This window comes from Chelonoidis abingdonii, chromosome 15, assembly GCF_003597395.2.
Source record: "Chelonoidis abingdonii isolate Lonesome George chromosome 15, CheloAbing_2.0, whole genome shotgun sequence".
Taxonomy (NCBI): Eukaryota; Metazoa; Chordata; order Testudines; family Testudinidae; genus Chelonoidis; species Chelonoidis abingdonii.
This window is the reverse complement of record NC_133783.1, coordinates 33,987,300-34,006,627: the sequence shown is the minus strand read 5'-3', so window position 1 is coordinate 34,006,627 and position 19,328 is coordinate 33,987,300. Positions and strand designations below refer to the sequence as shown.

The window sequence follows — 19,328 nt, the reverse complement described above, 5'->3', positions numbered from 1 at the left end:
TGCTTAACCACTCTGACCGTTAGGAAGTTTTTCCTAATGTCCAACCTAAACATCCCTTTGCTGCAATTTAAGCCCATTGCTTCTTATTCTATCCTGAGAGGTTAAGGAGAACAATTTTTCTCCCTCCTCCTTGTAACAACCTTTTATGTACTTGAAAATTGTTACCACGTCCCCTCTCAGTCTTCTCTTCTCCAGACGAAACAAACCCAATTTTTTCAATCTTCCCTCAGAGGTCATGTTTTCTAGACCTTTACTCATTTTTGTTGCTCTTCTCTGAACTTTCTCCAATTTGTCCACATCTTTCCTGAAATGTGGCACCCAGAACTGGAAACAATACTTCAGTTGAGGCCTAATCAGCGCAGAGTAGAGCGGAAGTATTATTTCTTGTGTCTTGCTTACAACACTCCTGCTAATATATCCCAAAATGATGTTTGCATTTTTTGCAACAGCATTACACTGTTGACTCATATTTAGCTGTGACCCACTATGCTGCCTAGATCCCTTTCCGTTGTACTGCTTCCTAGGCAGTGATTTCCCATTTTGTATGTGTGCAACTGATGTTCCTTCCTAAGTGGAGTACTTAGCATTTGTCCTTATTGAATTTCATTGTATTTACTTGAGACCATTTCTCCAGTTTGTCCAGCTCATTCTGAATTTTAATCCTATCCTCCAGAGCACTTGCAACCCCTCCCAGCTTGGTATTGTCCTCAAACTTTATAAGTGCTCATTTCCCTCTATCATTTTAGCCACATCTAAGCAGTTCATGTTATAACATGCAGCCAGAGAGAGTATGGCCCTGACTCACCTGCTGTCTATAGACAGCAGGCAAATTTGTGGGGGTGGGGAGGAATGCCCTCAGTCCTTTGTCTATTGAGAGTAGTAGCTTCTGAGAAGGAATTTGAGGCTTCTGCTGTGCTAGAGTCTGCTCTATGCTTAGTGAGACTCAGGAGTTTGTGAAAGCTTAACAAGATGACCCTTCTCTGGAACAAAGACAGGGGTTGCAGCTCAGAATATAATACCCCAGCCGGGGAAGGAAATGGTAGATTTTTTGTATAAGGAGATTTGTTATATAGGAAGGTTTCCACAGGGAAAAAGTGTTGTCCTGGTGAGGTCTGCAAGCAGGTAGTTGTGCCTGAGAAATACAGGAGAGGGTTTGGATCTAATCCAAAAGCAGGTAAGACTGGCCTTTCTGAAGCACCACAAACAGGTATTTTCCAACTGGTCAGGTTTAACTGACAGGATTATACAGTCCATTGAAATAGCAGGGCCCCACCCTGCTCCTAGCAAGGCATATTGTGCTAAAGGGGAAATGCAGAAACAGATCCTGGAAGAGGTAGATGGCATGCTGGAAAGTAATTACTAAAGTCTTTGGGTATCTTCTGTTGTGACAGTACCTAAAAAGGATAAAGCCGTGAGGTTTTGTGTGGACTTTAAGAAGCTAAACACTATCACCTAACCTGATCCATACCCCACATACCAAATGGATGATCTACTGGCTCTGTTGGGGACTGCAAAATTCATAAGTATGACTCATGAGTACTGACAAATCCCCTTAGATGCTCATGCTCAAGAAAAATAAGATTTTATAGTGGAATATGGCTTATATGAGTTTAAGGGTATGCCTTCTGGATTAATCAGTGCAGCAGCTAGGTTTCAGAGGCTTGCCAATGAGGTGCTGCAGGGGTTACAAACATTTTCCAAGACCTATATAGATGACTTAGCTATTTTCAGTAGTTTCTAGCAAGACACTTGAATCACATGAGAATTGTGTTACAAAGGCTTAAAGAAACCAACCTTACTGTCGAGATCTCCAAATGCAAAATGGGGACTGTAGAGATATCCCACCTAGGACACAAGGTGGGCAGTGGTTTTGTTTGCTCTGATCCTTTAAAAATAGGAAGCGATTAGGAACTTGCCTGCCCCATGAATCCAGAAGCAGGTCCAATCCTTTATTGGTCTCGCCAGCTAGTACCAGAGATTTGTAAAGAGGTTTAGTGGCATTGCGGCCCCTCATAACATCCTTACAAAAAAAAGGGAAACAAGACTGGATGTTATGGACAGAGGCTTGTGAAAAAGGCTTTCAGGGCATAAGAAGCTTTGTCCAAAGAGCCTGTTTTGGCCAGTGCTGATTTCAGCAAATCTTTTGGGCTGTTAAGCAACATAAACCTTGTTTGTGTAATAAAAAAAGTCAGGTTTTAACGTCAGGCTTTATTTAATGTGGTTGCACTGAGCTAAGGAAACCAATTCTAGATTATTTTGTTGGAGTCTAGCCATACAGGAATTCGATATGGAAATAATTTGTTTAAAGGGAAAGCAAAATGTCGTGGCTGATGCCTTATCAAGAATGGGGTTATTCTGAGGCATATTCAGGAGTGTCAGTGAGATCCCTTCCTACACCTGTTTTGCATTGGGGGTGTGATGCTGGCAGGTCAGTTGCCAGCTTGTGCAAAGGCTCCAGGAATTAGCTAAGAAATGACAAACTCATAGCTGGAGACCAGACCAATTCATGTATGTGTTAATGTTGCTCAAAAATAGGTATTATAAGAATGTATTTAGTGTTTATACATGAATGCCCCTATCGTACCTTGAAAATGCTATGTGCAAGGAGGCTTGTCCTATGGACTTGGAGACTGAATGAAAGAAATAAAACAAAAACACAGGAAAATTCTCTCTCTCTCTTTTCTATTTGAACTCTCATAGGGCCAGAGAAACCAAACTGAAGCCAGAGATTCCCCCGGGGTTAACTCCTTGGTCTGTCCTGAAAAACACTTTGAATTGACAGATCATTACAACTCTGTCACTCTTAAGATTTAGATTGCAACAAATTGGTGTATGTGTTTCCTTGCTCTAACCTTTCAATAACTCATTTATTTTTCCTAATTAATAAACCTTTAAAAGATTGGCTACAGGTAGTGTCTTTGGTGTGAGATATAATATACAAATGGATCTGGGGTAAGTGACTGGTTTCTTAGGACTGAAAGCAACCTGAATATTTTGTGATTTCTGGTGTAAGTGATCATTTATCACTATGTCCAACGTGCCTGAGTGGCAAGATCGACTGGAGAGTTTAAAAGGAATGTGTGTGACTCCATCGTGAGACTGTTATAGTGATCCAGGAGTTCACATTTGTTACTGGCTTGATGAAACCAAATTATAGACCATACCATCAGTTTGGATGTCTGCACTGTTTCTGACAGTCTGCCCTGAGGTAGGCATTCACGGTTGTGAGCCACTCCAGACAGTATGACAACTACTTCTGGCTATAATTTTCTATTATTCTGTATTGGAAGTGGTAATTCATTTTTAGTGTGAACATTTGTCAGTGTTCTTGATAGATGAGATGTGCATGTTAACCAGAAGAATTTCACTCACTAGATATAAATTTTGTTTAGTTTGTAAAGAATTCTTCCTTAAAAATTGTAACCATACTGCTATCACCCCACACTCAGAAGTAAAATTGAGTCACATTATTTTAATTCATCATTGTTGACTTCAGTGGATGGCACAATAGCAGAAATAAGCATCATATGGTGTTAGAAAACCTATATCATCTACATTTTTAAGTCATCTCACAGTGATATCATAAGGGCTAATACGTCACACTTCCTTACCAAAATAAACTTTAAAAACCATCATCCCAAATTTTAATATAGTTACATGCTCAAAAACTTCATTAAGACAGAATTAAGGTTGCCCAGTGGTACCTTGGGTCTATCCAGAATGTGGAGAGTAGCTCATAGACTCAGACTCATAGGTCAGAAGGGACCAATATGATCATCTAGTCTGACCTCCTGCACAAAGCAGGACACAGAACCCTACCCATCCACTTCTATAAAAACCCCAAGCAGAGAATCCACCAGCAAATGACCCATGCCCCATGCTGGAGGGGAAGGCGAAAAACCTCCAGAGCCTCTGCCAATCTGCCCTGGAGGAAAATTCCTTCCTGACCCCAAATATGGCAATCAGCTAAACCCTGAGCATGTGGGCAAGGCTCCCCAGCCAGCAGTCATGAAAGAATTCTCTGCAGTAACTCCCATCCCATCGCAGACCATTGAGCAGACCTATCTGCTGATAAACCAAGAACAATGCCCAAAATTAAACTATCTATCATCCCTTCCATAAACTTATTAAGCTTAGTCTTAAAGCCAGATATGTCTTTGCCCCCACTACTCCCCTCAGAAGGCTGTTCAGAACTTCACCCTCTAATGGTTAGAAACCTTCGTCTATTCAAGTCTGAACTTCCAGTGTCAGTTTGTACCCATTTGACCTTGTGTCTACATTAGTACTAAGCTTAAATAATTCCTCTCCTCCCTAATGTTAATCCCCTGAATATATTTATATAGAGCAAGCATATCCCCCGAGACCTTCTTTTGGCTAGGCTAAACAAGCAAGCTCTTTGAGTCTCCTTTCATAAGTCAGGTTCTCCATTCCTCGGATCATCTAGCAGCCGTCTCTGACCTGTTCCAGTTTGAATTCATCTTTCTTAAACATGGGAGACAGAACTGCACACAGTATTCCAGGTGAGGTCTCACCAGCGCCTTATACACGTGTACTAACACCTCCTTATCTTTGCTGGAAATACCTTGCCTGATGCATCCTAAAACCGCATTGCTTTTTTAACGGCATATCGCATGGCGGCTCATAGTCATCCTGCGATCAACCAATACCCCAAGGTCCCTCTCCTCCTCTGTTGTTTCCAATTGATGGGTCCCCAATGTATATCTAAATTTCTTATTATTAATCCTTAAGTGCATGACTTGCACTTTTCACTATTAAATTTCAATCCTATTACATTATTTTTATCAGACCCCGCTGTAGCCACCTGCTTCTTTTTTACCCCCTCCATCCCCTTATGATGTACACCCCAATTTCTACCATTATACCCTACCACCCCAATACCCTACACCTACCCCCACCCACCCGCCCCCTTCAACTTACCCCCCCACCAACACGTCCAATTTACAAGGTCATCCAGATCTTCCTGTACGGTATCCCGGTCCTTCTCTGTATTAGCAATACCCCCCAGCTTTGTTTCATCCGCAAACTTTATTAGCACATTCCCGCTCTTTGTGCCAAGGTCAGTAATAAAAAGGTTAAATAAGCTAAATTTTAACCTCTGAAAACCAGTAAATATAACGTTGTTATGGAGTAATTAAATCAGAACAAAGTCACTTTTATTCCCAGAGTGTCTCCATGGAGATTTACACTAGCATAGCTAAAGTTTATAATTCCACCACTATAATTCCGCAAATTGACTTTCCCATGTAGACAAGCCCTTAGACCCAGAAGAGGAGATTTTAAAAAAAAGAGCACCAGCCCACTACTAGCCCAGTTGGCCCAACAAAATAGAAGTCATAGCTCCAAATAATTTTAAGTCAGAACTGAATGCTACATATCAAAAGGAAGCAGCATGTCAATAAATGTCTTAGTATTGATTGTGTATATAAGCAAACATGTCTTCTATTACATCTAAAGGAAGGAAGTTTCAAGGTTTTTATTCTAGTTTACTATCTCTTACATGTAAAAATGTTTTATTGCCTTAACTTTTAGTGTTTAATGCCCTTTTGGCATGTTCTCACACTTTTTCCTTATTCATTTCAATAATGCTTTCATTTAACACAAAATTATGACAAGCTCAGAAATCTGCTATTACAGCCTCTGTGTTTGCAGCATTAGTTTACATTTGGGTGTGTAGTTCTCTTTAAATGATGAGCTGTTCCTTATGTAAATAAAAAAAGGTCAAGCTCACAGGGCTGAGGAAAAAAGTTCTGGGGGGGGGAAAAAAAAGAAAAACTAGCGCAGATAGTCTATCAATACAGGGTTTTGTGCATATCTTATGATAACATTTACTTAATATGGCAATGTATGTTAATTATGTCAGCTATACATTACTATGTAAATACTAATGAGCTCTATTCAAGGTGCAGATAAAATTGTATTTTTAATATCTGATACACACATCAGAAGCTAATGAAAGAAACTAAAGCTATGATCCTGCAAATGCTTATGAATGTGAGAAATGTTCACATGTGAATAGTCACACAGAGTTTGCTTATCTGTAAAGATACTCATGTGTATAAATGTTTCCAGGACCAGGGTCTAAACTGATAAAATCTTTTTCATAACTGGCATGTCTAAGGGCCAACTCTCACTGAAGTACTGAGCACACACAACTCCCACTGAAGTTTTAACATATTCTAAACCAGTGGCTCAAACTTTTTTTTACTGGTGACCCCTTTCACATAGCAAACCTCTGAGTGCGACCCCCCCATATAAATTAAAATCACTTTTTATATATTTAACACCATTATAAAAGTTGGATGTAAAGCAGGGTTTGGGGTGGAGGCTGACAGCTCACAACTCCCCCATGTAAGAACCTCACAACCTCCGAAGAGGTCCCAACCCCCAGTTTGAGAACCTCTGTTCTAAACCATATACTGAAATCAATAGAGGTTATTGTGCTTGATGCCTCTTAGGACCAGTCCATCAGTTTTAAATGACTAATTTAATTTAGAAAATATTGTTGTTTGAATGTGAAATACCATAATGAGTCTATCATAAAATTACATTTTACAATACAACATTGGCCTCAATCATGTCAACAGGAGTACTCAGATGCATAGAGTTAAGGATGAGCACAAGTACACTTGGTCCTCAATCCCCCAAGAAAAAATAAATCCTGCAAAATGGGCCTAAGTGTTGCTGACATAGTTTATTTTGTTGTTGTTTGGTTTGTTTTATTTTGGAATATAATCTCCAAATTGTATTCTATGTTGGGGGTCTGGAACAAATTTAGTAGAATAAAGGTGTTGCCACTCTGTTGGCATACACCTTGCTAACAATAACATTTAGATTATGGAACATGCCAGGGAAAAAAATGGTCTCCCTACTAAACACACCAGAAGTGTAAGCAACCAGTCAGCACACTGCAGACATGTTGTGATGCATCCTTGCCACTGGATAGTCAAACTGTGAACTAGCTGAGAACGCCTCATCACTGGGTCCTCCTCCACAGTTGATAAGATCCTGCTGTTTTCTGGCTCCTTGCACTACTCTGGCTAGAATGCAAAAAAATAGAGAATCTGGCCCATAATATGTAATGCAGGTGTGTAAAAATAAATGCAGTATAAAATAAGAAATTTAATTATATGTTCTACTAAAAAAATTCATCAGGGTGAACTTGTACTAAAGAAAATGGTAGATGATGCCTGTGAGCATCAGTTTACAGTTTTTACATACAAGTCACACATATAAACTGCCCCTTGAATATCTGTCACTGGTGTTCCATTTTCCATGCTGCCCAGGCACCCGTCAGAAAAACTGCAGGATTCTGAAGCAAATCTAATACTGCAGTGTGGAAGCAGCATAAGTAGACCTCTTACTCAATGGAGTAAGAGGACTTGCATTGGTAATAGTGTGTGCTCAGGAAGGAGGAATGGACTTGGTCATGAAAACTAGCACCAAATCAGGGAAGCACAGAGACCAGAACCAATAGCAAGGGGCAAAAAGGGGAGAAGGGACACAAAACAATTGAGAGATGAAAAAATGGGGACTGAAGGAACAGAGACAATATAGGAATAAGAAACATCTACAGGGGAAAGCAAAGAGAAGAGAAAGGAAACGAGAAAAAGAGATAAAAAGAGAAGAGGCAAAGGGAAAGCAGTGAGAAAAATCTACCTTGCTAGAACAGCACTTGTGAGTTCCACTGAGAAAGACTTGATTATTAGGAAGTACAGAGGCTTTCAGGAAAAGCATAATCACTTTAACAAACTTGAAAACTTAAGACAAAGGGGAAAAGGGGAGGAGAGGGTGCACATCTTTTTGACAGTAAAATGCTTCCAGATTGCTACAATTTTTTCAGATATTCTCAGCAGATAGACCACCTTTCCCCATCACACTGTAACCACCCTTTTGGGTTCACCCTGCTGAGATACCAAATCTCAGCAATTGTTTTTATTCTTAGAAAATTTTGTTTCCAGTTCAGCTTACACTGAAGCAATAATACTCTCAAGAGCAAATTTAACTGTTGGCCACAGTTGTTTGATGGATTACACAATACAAGATTGTCTGGGTCCTCCACACCTTGAAGGTGACAATACTAAACTTGGAGCTGAACCCCCTTGGTACTGAAAGAAGAAGCCATAGAAATTTTAATCAGGTACAAAACTTATATCAAAATGAAATTAACATTCAATCTTACATATAAATGTTAGTTAATAAGTGTTCTTGCTCTCTCCCTTAAGCAACAAGTAGGCACCTCTGAAAACGGTATGATATGGAAAGTTGAGGTTTCATAATATTAAAAAAATGCTAAAAATACTTTAGTAAAATAATTACAATAAAAGGGAACTGCTGCAGAAGCAAAACTGGTAGTGAGCAGCAGCTGCTGTGCCAAATCAAAAAAAAAAACTAAAGATGAAAGATTTTCACCATGAACACAGGTTAAGGTGCTGGATTGTAACTCAAAGTCACACTATTTAGGCTTTAATTAATACTATCACTAAAAATAGATTTATAAGTAAAAAGCAGAGGAATAAACCCTTACAGGAGCTTGGAAACTGAGTCTTGGGAAAGCAGTCCCAAAGGCCATGAAAAAGAAAATCACACCCACAAACGTACTCCACCCATATCATGCCCTGTGCAGATAACGTCAGTCTTTCTGGTAAAAAGGGTCTTTGCTAACGTTATGGTGAGATCCAGTTTTGTGTAACTTCAGTATTTCATAATTTGAAAATACCAATATAGAACACTTTATCCTCAAAGCTACAAAAATATGCAAACAGAAATCTGAGTACATTTGTTAGTTTTCCTTACCTTTAAAAATAACAGAAACAATAGGATCCGGTTTTCCAAATTTAGTTTTAGGGATATTGGTAGCAGATTCCACAATCACCCGAAGCATTGTTTCAAAACTTGTGTTAAACCACTGCTGTCAGAAAAGGAACTTAAGAAATTCTGTACTTCAGATGTCCTGTGTCCTCCTCCAGACTGCAAAGCTAGGAGGAGGAGGCAGCAAGGAACAGTTTGCTTACAGTGAAAAAGGGCTGATGGGTGGATCTATGACGGGCTAGTTACTAAAGGCTATAGAAAAAAAGCTACCTGTAAACTGACACCATAATTCCTGTGCAAAGCAAGCACCACCCTGTGAAGTCTGGTTATGTGAAAATGAAAAATGTACAATGTAAACAGTACATAAAAAAAAAAGCCTGAGCGTATGAACCTCATATAAGTGATCAGGGAAAGAGGAGTATATAGCTGGCAAAAATTAAACACAACCTTGGTAGTCAGACACACCACAGCTCCCTCTTTTAACTATACTTCTGAATATACCATGTCATTGAACTTTATAATGGTCTACACTTTTCTCATCTTTGCTTTCAATGTGTCATGTTTTAATATATTTTCCATGTTTCTTTCCTATTTTGTAAATCCACAAAATATCTATTCTTCAAAACAGTTTGAGTACTCCCCATTCTATACAGCTCAGGTTTTTAATAAACCTCTCTTATACTGTGTAGGCACTACACATTCTGCATTTAAAAATTGCACTATTACATAGACATTTGTTCAGCCCTTTAGGAGCAATAATAAAAAAAGAAATATGTATTAATATAGTGTCTGAAGAAAAATCTGAAAGTTTCAACCCAAAAGGAGAGAAGACCTTGTATATTGCTTAGTGACCTATAAGTGATTGCTCTTAACCAGAGAAAACTAGGGAGTGGAATCCACCTAAATGAAACCAGTCAGAACTGGTGAATCAGAAGAACGAAGAATTGGCTATACCAGTTCCAACCATTAGTATGTTTAGTCCTGTTTCCTGTCTGATGTTTCAGAAGAAACCAAACCAAAATTACACAATATATCTATTTGTACAATAAATGTAGATGGAGATAAATTTCATCCTGACCTCTGCAAATATCACATTATGCCCTGGAATCGCAGATCTTATTATTTTTAGCTTGTATTAACTGCAAATATTATTGATAGTCATTAAATTGTCCAAGCCATCATATTGTACTTGCTGACCTTTAGACATAGTTCATTCTGTATATTAACTATATGTTGTATGAAGTATGGTAGTATTTTATTTCATTTGGTCTACATGAACTGGCTGTTCATTTCCTTAGTTTCTTGGCCCACCTGGTTACTATCTAGTGAGAAGCTGAGAAAAATAATCAAGAGCACAGACAAATTTAATATTATCCATGTGGAAACATGCTGATGCAAATACAGATTTCTTACTGTAACTGTCTGGAATGCAAGATCAAGGGGATTTAAGCAAAAACATTCTATTCCAGACTAGACCATGAAAGTGACCCATTTTCCCAACTGGTCATGCAGTAAGAGTGGAGTCTGCAGCATGCCTAAGCACAAAAAATGTTACAGAAAACATGAGTTTTAAAATAACTGTGAGGGTCCAAGTTTCCTAGAAAAGAAATTAAACTCTGAGTTATACCTCACCTCATTATACTTACACATTGCAGAATCTATATCACAGGCTTGAGTCAATTCCCACTGAAGTCAATGGAAGTTTGATTGGGCTCCCCCACTACGAGCAATATTTATGCATAATAGCACCAACCTTAGCTACTGCCCAAACACTCTTCTTTTATAAACCTAAATTTATTTAACTCCACAACAGAAATTCACTCCAGAGTAAAATTTAATTTGAAATCTCAGTGTACAAAGGAACATGTGTGTCTGCAATTTTTAAAACTAGTTTTAAGGATTAGAAAGAGAAATCTCCAAAGGCAGACTTTAGACATTTCAGATGGCATTAAAAATCCTTTACATAAAATAGTATGTTGGATACCTAGTTTGTCACTCCGTTTCTGCTATTTGTATTGTATTGTTGTAGGTGACTCAGAAATTTCTCCCCACAGCTTGGTGGTGTATAAACACAGGTGTCTGGTCCAGAGTAGAGGTGATCACTTTCCCATATTGTAGTAATTCATTTTTCAGACTGATATAGTGCCCAGATGATGACAGTTAACAAATCTCCAGGGGGCAATATGATCAAATGGATTTATTATTCACACGGGGCACCCTGGAGCTGCTAAAGGGAGATTATTCCCTTCTCTGCCTCCTCAGCCCCTCCCCCGCTCCCTCCTGCCCAGCCCCTTTCCGTCCCCCGTCCTCTGCATCCCCTCTCCATTCCCCAGCCCCTTCCTCTCCTCTCTCCACTGCTCCCCTTTATCCCCCATCCCTTCACTCCCTTCTTGCAGCCCCCACCCCTCCCTACTCTCTCCCCTGCTCCATTCCAGCCCTCCCCAGTTCTCCTTCCGCCTCAGTCCCTTGCTTCCCTTCCCCCTCCTCTCCTCAGCCTCGCCCACCCCAAGCCCCCCGCTCTCTCCCCCGTACCTTCCCCCTCCCCTCAACACTGTCTGACCCTTTAGTGACCCCGTAGCTCCCTTCCGGTAGTGAGGTTCCTGAGCGGAAATGACGTTGACGGAGGCGCGGGATTCAAACTCCCGGAAGCGGAGAAGTGGTTGAGTGGAGGGGGATTTATAGTGGTGTCGTTGCCGCTGCCGCCCAGGTAGGTGGGGGTGACCTGGTGCTACTGTCGGAACGAGCCTGTGGTGGGGGTGATAGTGGCGGCTCTGCGGGCCTGCACGTAGCGCTCTGAGCCCGGAGCTCTCCCGGCGCGGCCTCGGGCCCGCCCTGCTGGCGGTAGACGCGCCGCGAACCCCCGCTCCCAGTGGCGGGGCGGGCGGCTTTCCCATGTCCCGCGGGTCCCGAGCGTCTGTAAAGGCAAATCCCCCGCTCCCCTGGGTATGGACCTGTAGCTAGTGACGGCCTCTGCCCATCGCTCCTCGAGCAAACCTAATGCCCCCGGGCAGGCTCGCTCCTCAGAAGTCACGGGCCGTGGTAGGTGTGACACGCAGCGGCTCGGGTCTCGCTCCCCTGTGGCGAAAACCGAGCATCGGGGGAGGCAAGCGCTGGAGCTGTGCTCAGCGCAGCCCCCAGGCAGCTGGCGCAGGGGGACCTCTTGAGGATTTGGGGAAGCCTGCAGCGGCGAGGGAATTGAGATTGTATCTAGACACCAGGTGCGCCCACATTAAGATCTTAGCCTCTGTTCAGCAGTGCCTCTTGAAGCTGACACTGGTGAAGTGGTACAGGCAGTTCTGCTGATCATGGGTTAACTGACAAAGTAGTAAAACATTGTAACCCTGTTGGTCCCAGGGTATTAGAGAGACAAGGTTGGTCCAATAAAAGTTATTAGACCAACTTCTCTTTTTGAAAGAGCCAAACTCAAAAGCTTGTCTCGCCAACAGAAGTTGATTCAATAAAAGCTATTCTCTCACCCACCTTGTCTCTCTAAGGTAGTAAAAATACCTGTGTCCTAGATACCAGTGCTTACCTTATTGATACTACTGGTCCAAGTGCACCCTTGTAAAACTGACAAATCCTCTTGTAGACCAGGCACTACAAGCTGAAAACAAAGAGAAACTTTGAAGCTTCTCACCAGTCTAGAGACAGCACCATGATGGGAATTATAGCTCCTTTCCAGTATCTAGGGTTGTGGATTGATCTTTTCAGCAGGAAATTGCTGGTGTGCCCTTCATTCTTTTGTAATTTCTGGTTAATAGATTTGTTTTCCAGTTAGATCTCTGGTAAATGTTCAAGTTCAAAGTTAGAAGTAACTGAAGACAGATGTGCCTACCCTTTTGCTCTTATGGTGGGGTGGCTGAAAAAAGTATGAGACACATTCTGACAAAACACTTTTTTCCAGTGGTATTTTCTGCTTAGTCAAAAAGTGAAATGTTCCATGGGTTCTGTTGGAAATGGCACTTTGTTTCCCTTCACAGAGAATTTCTGAATGCTTTTTCTCTCAGTATCAGAACAAAACCAGCTTTCAAAATAGAAAAACCCAGTCTGTTAAAATGAATTACCTTTCTGAGCCCAGCTCTAGTAGCTATGAAAGATAAAGAAGGTCTGGTTCCATCAGTTAGCTCCAGGGAAACTTCATGATGAAAAGAAGCCTCTGCTGCTCTTACCTATAGATAATGGGCCTGTTGGTATTTCAGAATGCTTTCCCTGATATTTATCTTTTAGGATTTGTCTCTGATTTAGACCTAAGATGTGAAAACATTATTTAAACTTGAAGCACCACCTCTGTCTAATCCCTGGAAGGAACTTCTTGTCTGTCCACTCTAAAGCCTCTTGGCTCCTTTGAGTGAGGAGGATCTCTGCTACTCCAAAACCCATCAGAATGGGTAAGGGATAAATAGCCTCTGCTTCTGAGGTTAGGTTTCCAAAGCAATAGTGCTGTATTATTTATTTGTATTACTGTAGCACCTAGGAGCCCAAGTCATGGACCAAGACCCCATTGTGCTTGGTGCTGTACAAACACAGAACAAAAGGATAGTCTCTCCCCCAAAGAGCTTGCAATCTAAATATCCTGCTTTCATCGCAATAGTATCTGAAAGCCTCAAGTAGTACATTATGTGATGTGATTAACATCTGTCACATATTTTGGTTTGCCTGCTTATCCGCTCCCCAAGGGATAATTGTGTGTGCAGTATAGTGTTTTGGTTCTGTTTTCTGGGTTTTTAAATGTACACATTGCTATGTGTGTATAAGCCCTGGCCTGCACTACAAAATTGTCAGTCTGTTGCTCAGAGGTGTGGCAAATCCACACCCAGGAGTGATGCAGTTATACCAAACTAACTCCTGGTGTAGACAGCACTATGTCAACAGGAGAGCTTCTCCCATCGACAGAGCTACTGCTTCTCAGGGAAGTGGAGTAGCACTCCTGTTGGCGTAGATAGCATTTTTACTAAGCACTACAGCGGCACAGCTGCAGTGCTATAAGTGTAGACCGGGGTAGGCAACCTATGACACAGGTGCTGAAGGCGGCGCGCAAGCTGATTTTCAGTGGCACTCACAGTGCCCAGGTCCTGGCCACTGGTCTGGGGGGCTCTGCATTTTAATTTAATTTTAAATGAAGTTTCTTAAACATTTTAAAAACCTTATTTACTTTACATACAACAATAGTTCAGTTCTATATTATAGACTTATAGAAAGAGACCTTCTAAGAACGTTAAAATGTATTACTGGCACGCAAAACCTCAAATTACGGTGAATAAATGAAGACTCAGCACACCACTTCTGAAAGATTGCCAGCCCCTGGTGTAGATAAACTCTTAGAGGCAAGATTGAAGAAATGTGCCTTTCTCTCATGTTCCTTAATTTCTGTGGGAGTTTGTTCTACAGTCTTAGACCAGCAATGCAAAGGTCTGTTTGCTGCACAGATGAGCTTTACCCTTATGGGAGAAAGTTCCATTGTGTCTGGGGAGCAGAATTGTTGATTTTGGTCTTTATCATGGAGTTCCAGGTCATATACTGGGCCTGGGCCATTAAGTACCTTAAAGAGAAGAAGGGGAGACCTTGAATTTCACTGGATATTCAATGGGAATCCTGTGTAAGGAGCGAAGGACAGTTGTGTGCACGGTAACCTGAGGTGTTGCTGAGGCAACATGCTGAAGTGTTCTATAGCCATTGAAGTTTTCTAAGGGCTAATGGTGCCATCCCCAGGTATACTCCATTGCTATACTCCAGATAGGAGGTGACAAAGAAGTGTATAACTGAGGCTAAATCATTGTCCACTAGGATGGAACAGTCACAAGCCAACCAGAGTTGATAGCATTACTCACAGGTGCAGCTATGTGAGTAGTTAGTGTCAGTGAGAATTCCAGAAACAACTCTTAAAGTACTAGACTGAACTGAGCAAATGTGGATGTCTGCAATCGGCCAAAAGAGACTGCACCACAGATTCAAACTCTTCAAAGTGCTTTCCTCTGCCTACCAGTATAACCTCTGTCTTGCTTGAGTTCAGTTTCAGCTAGTTGTTATGCGTCTGTTACCTGATCTCATCCAAGCATTGGCATATATTGGTGGTAGCAATGCTATCGTATATGGTGAAGGATAAGTAGAGCTGTGTGTCGTGTGCATGTTGCTGGTACTTGAGATCGTCATCTTACCAGTATACCTAGTGACTGTAGATGTTGAACAGGACCAGAGAAAATTGATCCTTGAGGGTATCCATGAATGAGAGGTCTAATTATGGAGGGACTGTTTCCTGTCACTATTTTTGGGATGTGACACTCCAGAAAGAACTAGAACCATTTTAGCATATTCTCCTGGACCCTTGTCACTTCTTTCAGGTGAGACAGCAGAATCCATTGCAGAGATGTCCAAAGAAAAATTGAGAATAGAAGTCTGCCAAACATGCTTTGATAGCAGGAGATTGTCCCTCAAGTCCACAAGATGTATTCGTCCCATGTCTTGGCCTGAATCCAGGGTGTGCCACATTTAGGATATTTGCTTTGTTAGGCAAAAAGATTATTTTCCCCAAGAATCAGGCAAGCGCAGACAGTACTGAAGAGGGTTTATTTATGGTACTGGGAAGACTGACAAGCAGCTTTAAAAATATGGTGCTGTAGTGGTCAGTTATATACAGGCTCTTATCAATTCATTTGCATTTATCTGTACATACAGAGACACACTTTCTTACAAGTCAAGAGGGAACCTTGAACAAAGATAAAAATAAGAACAGTACATATAGAGGTCATCCTAATTACATCAAACATCTATGACTACTTTGCAGGGGAAGGAGGCAGTGTGTGTGTGTGGGCGGGGGGAGTTAGGGATTTGTGAGGGAGGTAAAGTAGTATTATCTTCATTTTGAAAATAGGAAAACTGGTTACTTCAGTCTGTGTAGTGCAGGAATAGTATGCAATCTGACTCAGTCCTGAGTTTTAACCATTAGACCATGCTTTTATGAAACTTGTATAAAGGCTTATTTTTCGTTAGGTCTCTAGCAATACGCCTCTACCTCGATATAACGCTGTCTTCGGGAGCCAAAAAATCTTACCGTGTTATAGGTGAAACAGCGTTATAACGAACTGGCTTTGATCCACTGGAGTGCACAGCCCCGTGCCCCTCTCTTCCCTGCTTTACTGTGTTATATCTGAATTTGTGTTATATCGGGTCACCATATAGCGAGGTAGAGGTGTATCTTTAATATTTAACACAGAAGGGGACTGTTGTATGCATGATTCTTTTGTTTGTTTTCACAGAACGCTTGGAGGATGACATCAAAGGCCACCAAAGATATAATTACTGGCAAGTGGGGATTCAAATCTAGTAACTCCAAATCTGAGACTGAGTTGGAGAAGTATAAAAGAGAGAATGCAGCCCTCAAAAAGTCAATGGAGGAAATTATTAAAGGGAAAAGCAAAATGACAGATACTGAAAGGAATAGACTTTTAGAGGTAACATGTACACTATGACTCTCAGGCTTGTTTCTATGGTGCCATAATTGTACAAAATAGATTTCTCAACAAACGACTATTCTCCTTGTAACTTTAAAATCAGGTTTTTAAAATGTATCTCAATGTGATGCACCCATTCTTAGGTTTTTGTCAGTTGTTCCTGAACTAATAAATTATTTTACAAAGTGGTTAAATACAGAGACTTGGGGCCAAGGGCCTCAGTTAGTAGCCAATAAAACATGTCCTGTAATGTCTTAATACTGTTTCAGTAATTGGAGTATTGCCTGCAGAGATCCCTATTTTGGATGGTATAAGCACCCTTGGTGAATGAGATGAGAGCTCACTGGATTGCATGTCCATGCACCTAGTCTGTATTCTTGTGCTCGCATTCAGATTCACCTAAGGGGATGCAGCCACAACCACCATAAAGTGTCTTTATGCCACCATAGACAGAGAGCAGGAATTTGGGGATGTCAATTTCTGCCCTGCTGTTCTATTTCAGTTTTATTAATTAGGTTAAATAGCGATGCCTACCAAAAATAGCACTTAAGCTAAGTTTTTGGCTTTCTTGCCTTTTAGTCTTGTGGCTCCATTGAGCCTTTCCCGGTCTATTCAAGACTACTTTGCTAACTTGAACTAGAAGAAACAGTCTACCAGCTGCAAGCTGTGTCCCTCCTGCAATGGCACCATGTCTCTGACTGAAATATAATGGGTGTCCTTTTTGTTGTGAAAGAACAGGATCCCAATAGGTGCTCTGTGTGTGATCTTCACCAGCTTCACTCTTTGAGTGAGCCACATTAAATTCCAACTTCTGAACACTCTGCACTTCTGCTTCAGTCCTCCAGTGGCTTCATAGTTTCAAGTAGCTGGGCTTGAACCTCTGCCTCTAGTGGACAGAAACCTGTACAAAAGTGAAATGATGCTCACGTACATATTAGAAGACAGGGTAAAACCCATTAAATATCTAATGTCAGTCATCAGTAATTGAAGATACAGTTGAGTGAAGCACAGTTTAAAGGTTAGAGACAGGATTTAATGGTCTCATTGTCAGCTGTTCTTCACTGACATCACTTACATTTGGGTGGGGGGGGGTTTAGTGTGTTTTTTGGTGGTACTTATTGTTTTTGTGTTGGGGTTTTGGCAAGCTAAATTGCCACATAAAAAGGCTGTACTTACTGTGCTCTAATGGGATTTAAACATAAAAGGAGGTCAGTCTCTGAAAAGCTACTGGATGCAGTAGCAGTGATAAGAAATGTGCCAAAGAAAAATGCTTCATTCCCAAAGACTTTTGTAGTTCTCATGGTATACATGTCTCCAAATTTATATAATTTGGAAGAATACTTTTTTCAACTGAATGGCAATGAGATTTTTGTTGCTCATGTCATTTCCATGGTTACATCTGCCATAGACTCAATTAATATGTATGTTTTTACATCCTGTAACTATACTCTAGCTTGTCTTGAGTGGTAACACAAATAATTTTTTTGACTTAAATTATTGCATATGTGTTTTCAGGTAACCCCTGTAGCATTCTCTAGTTACAGTAAAGCAAATATTCTCAACTGACTAAAAGTGGGCCTTTCAACATTCAGAAGTGAATATCAGTTTGGACTCTTGTGGACTTCCCATTACATTTCTGTGCGGTAATTTTTATTGGCTTATCTACGCTCTTGTTTTGATCCATGTAGAAAATACTTGCCCTTGACACTGAAAAGGAAAAATATATCTGTCGACTTGGGGAAAAGGAAAAAGAAATCCAAAGCCTACAAGACAAGCTGAAAACCAGAAATAAAAGTAGTGATGTCACTTCACTAGTTGGTCAACTTGAAGAGAAAACAAAGGAAGCAGAGAGGAGAGAAAAACTGCTTAATTCCCTGTCAGAAGAGATGGACCTTTTGAAGCATAATTTATCTACAGTTACGGCAAGATGCTCTGAACTTGAAAACCGAGCCATCACCTTCCAGTTGTCCCAGGTACGTGTTGAATAAATACCCTAATCATTTATAAGCTTACTTTAGAATGCTTTTTTGGTTAAGCATTAAAATCCATTCTGCAGCAAGATGCTCTGATATACTACTTCCCTTTTCCTAAACAGTCTTATGACTGTATATAGCAGTAAATGGAGTAATCCAGCTAGTTACTGTCTGAGGGATTCTCCCCTTTCAAGCAGTTCTTCGTGCTGCCATAGCAGCTTAGAAAGATCCCTAAAAGCCCTAAATCTAGATGGATTGTTCCCAGCACTGGCTTTGAGCAAGGCAGCCTACCTTCACCTGTAAGATCCTTGCCACAAGCTCTGGGGTAGAGTGTGTGTGGCTGAAGGCATCAGAGAGAGTGAGGGGCTGTGGTTGTCATGGATGCTGCAACTGCTTGTGCTGAAATTCATAAGGCAGTCGGGGGGACTGTCATAACTGAGATGTGGATCAGGGTATGTGAGTGTCCTGGAATCCCAGTGCCACAAAGGTGACACAGTCACCTTGACTCCCCTCTCACTGAGCTGTAATTTGGGAGAACGTAGTAAAATCTCATTCAATGAGCAGGTTAGTGCTAGAAAGGTAAGAAAGTTATAATTAGATTTGTAAAAATCTACAGAATCATACGTGCAGTGATGTCACGCTCTGCAACACTGGCCGGGAAGACTTGCTGTCGTCTTCCCCAGGTCCTCTGGTTGGTGGAAATGTTGATGACCCATTTCTGACAGCACTGTGTTAAGCTAGGTTTTTGAATGATACCCTTCTTTCATGAACACAATGGTACCAATTGTGACAACTCTAGAATAATTATGTCGATATATTTGAGAAAAATGTTTAAAAATCAATTAATTTTTGATAATCCTAGGGAAGCTGTCCTTTACAGGTAGGCCTGAAAACATTAATTCATCAGATGATTTTAAAGCACATGGTATTTTACACATAACTGGTGTGATGAGGCCATCCTTCAAGACCTAGCCATATCCAATAAGGGATGGCAGTTTTTGGTTGTGCTTGATCATCTTGGAGCCTTTCCATTTCTTGATTTGCCCTCTTGCTAAATGGTATAAATGCAACCTTTGTC

General features: G+C 40.9%; 2 protein-coding genes across 3 annotated transcripts in view; one reads left to right on the top strand and one right to left on the bottom strand.

Moving 5' to 3' along the window:
- Window positions 1–9,022, bottom strand: part of MYOF (myoferlin) — a 128,477-nt gene extending 119,455 nt beyond the window's left edge. For both annotated transcript variants that reach the window (XM_075072695.1, XM_032793123.2), the window contains exon 1: window positions 8,815–9,022. In XM_075072695.1, the coding sequence (XP_074928796.1) occupies window positions 8,815–8,902 (88 nt within the window). In that variant the 5' untranslated portion in view covers window positions 8,903–9,022. The remainder of the gene's footprint in view (window positions 1–8,814) is intronic.
- Window positions 9,023–13,078: 4,056 nt separating this feature from the next.
- Window positions 13,079–19,328, top strand: part of CEP55 (centrosomal protein 55) — a 37,319-nt gene continuing 31,069 nt past the window's right edge. Inside the window, exons 1-3 of the mRNA XM_032793128.2 lie at window positions 13,079–13,217; window positions 16,083–16,277; window positions 17,966–18,250. Of these exons, the coding sequence (XP_032649019.1) occupies window positions 16,095–16,277; window positions 17,966–18,250 (468 nt within the window). The 5' untranslated portion in view covers window positions 13,079–13,217; window positions 16,083–16,094. The remainder of the gene's footprint in view (window positions 13,218–16,082; window positions 16,278–17,965; window positions 18,251–19,328) is intronic.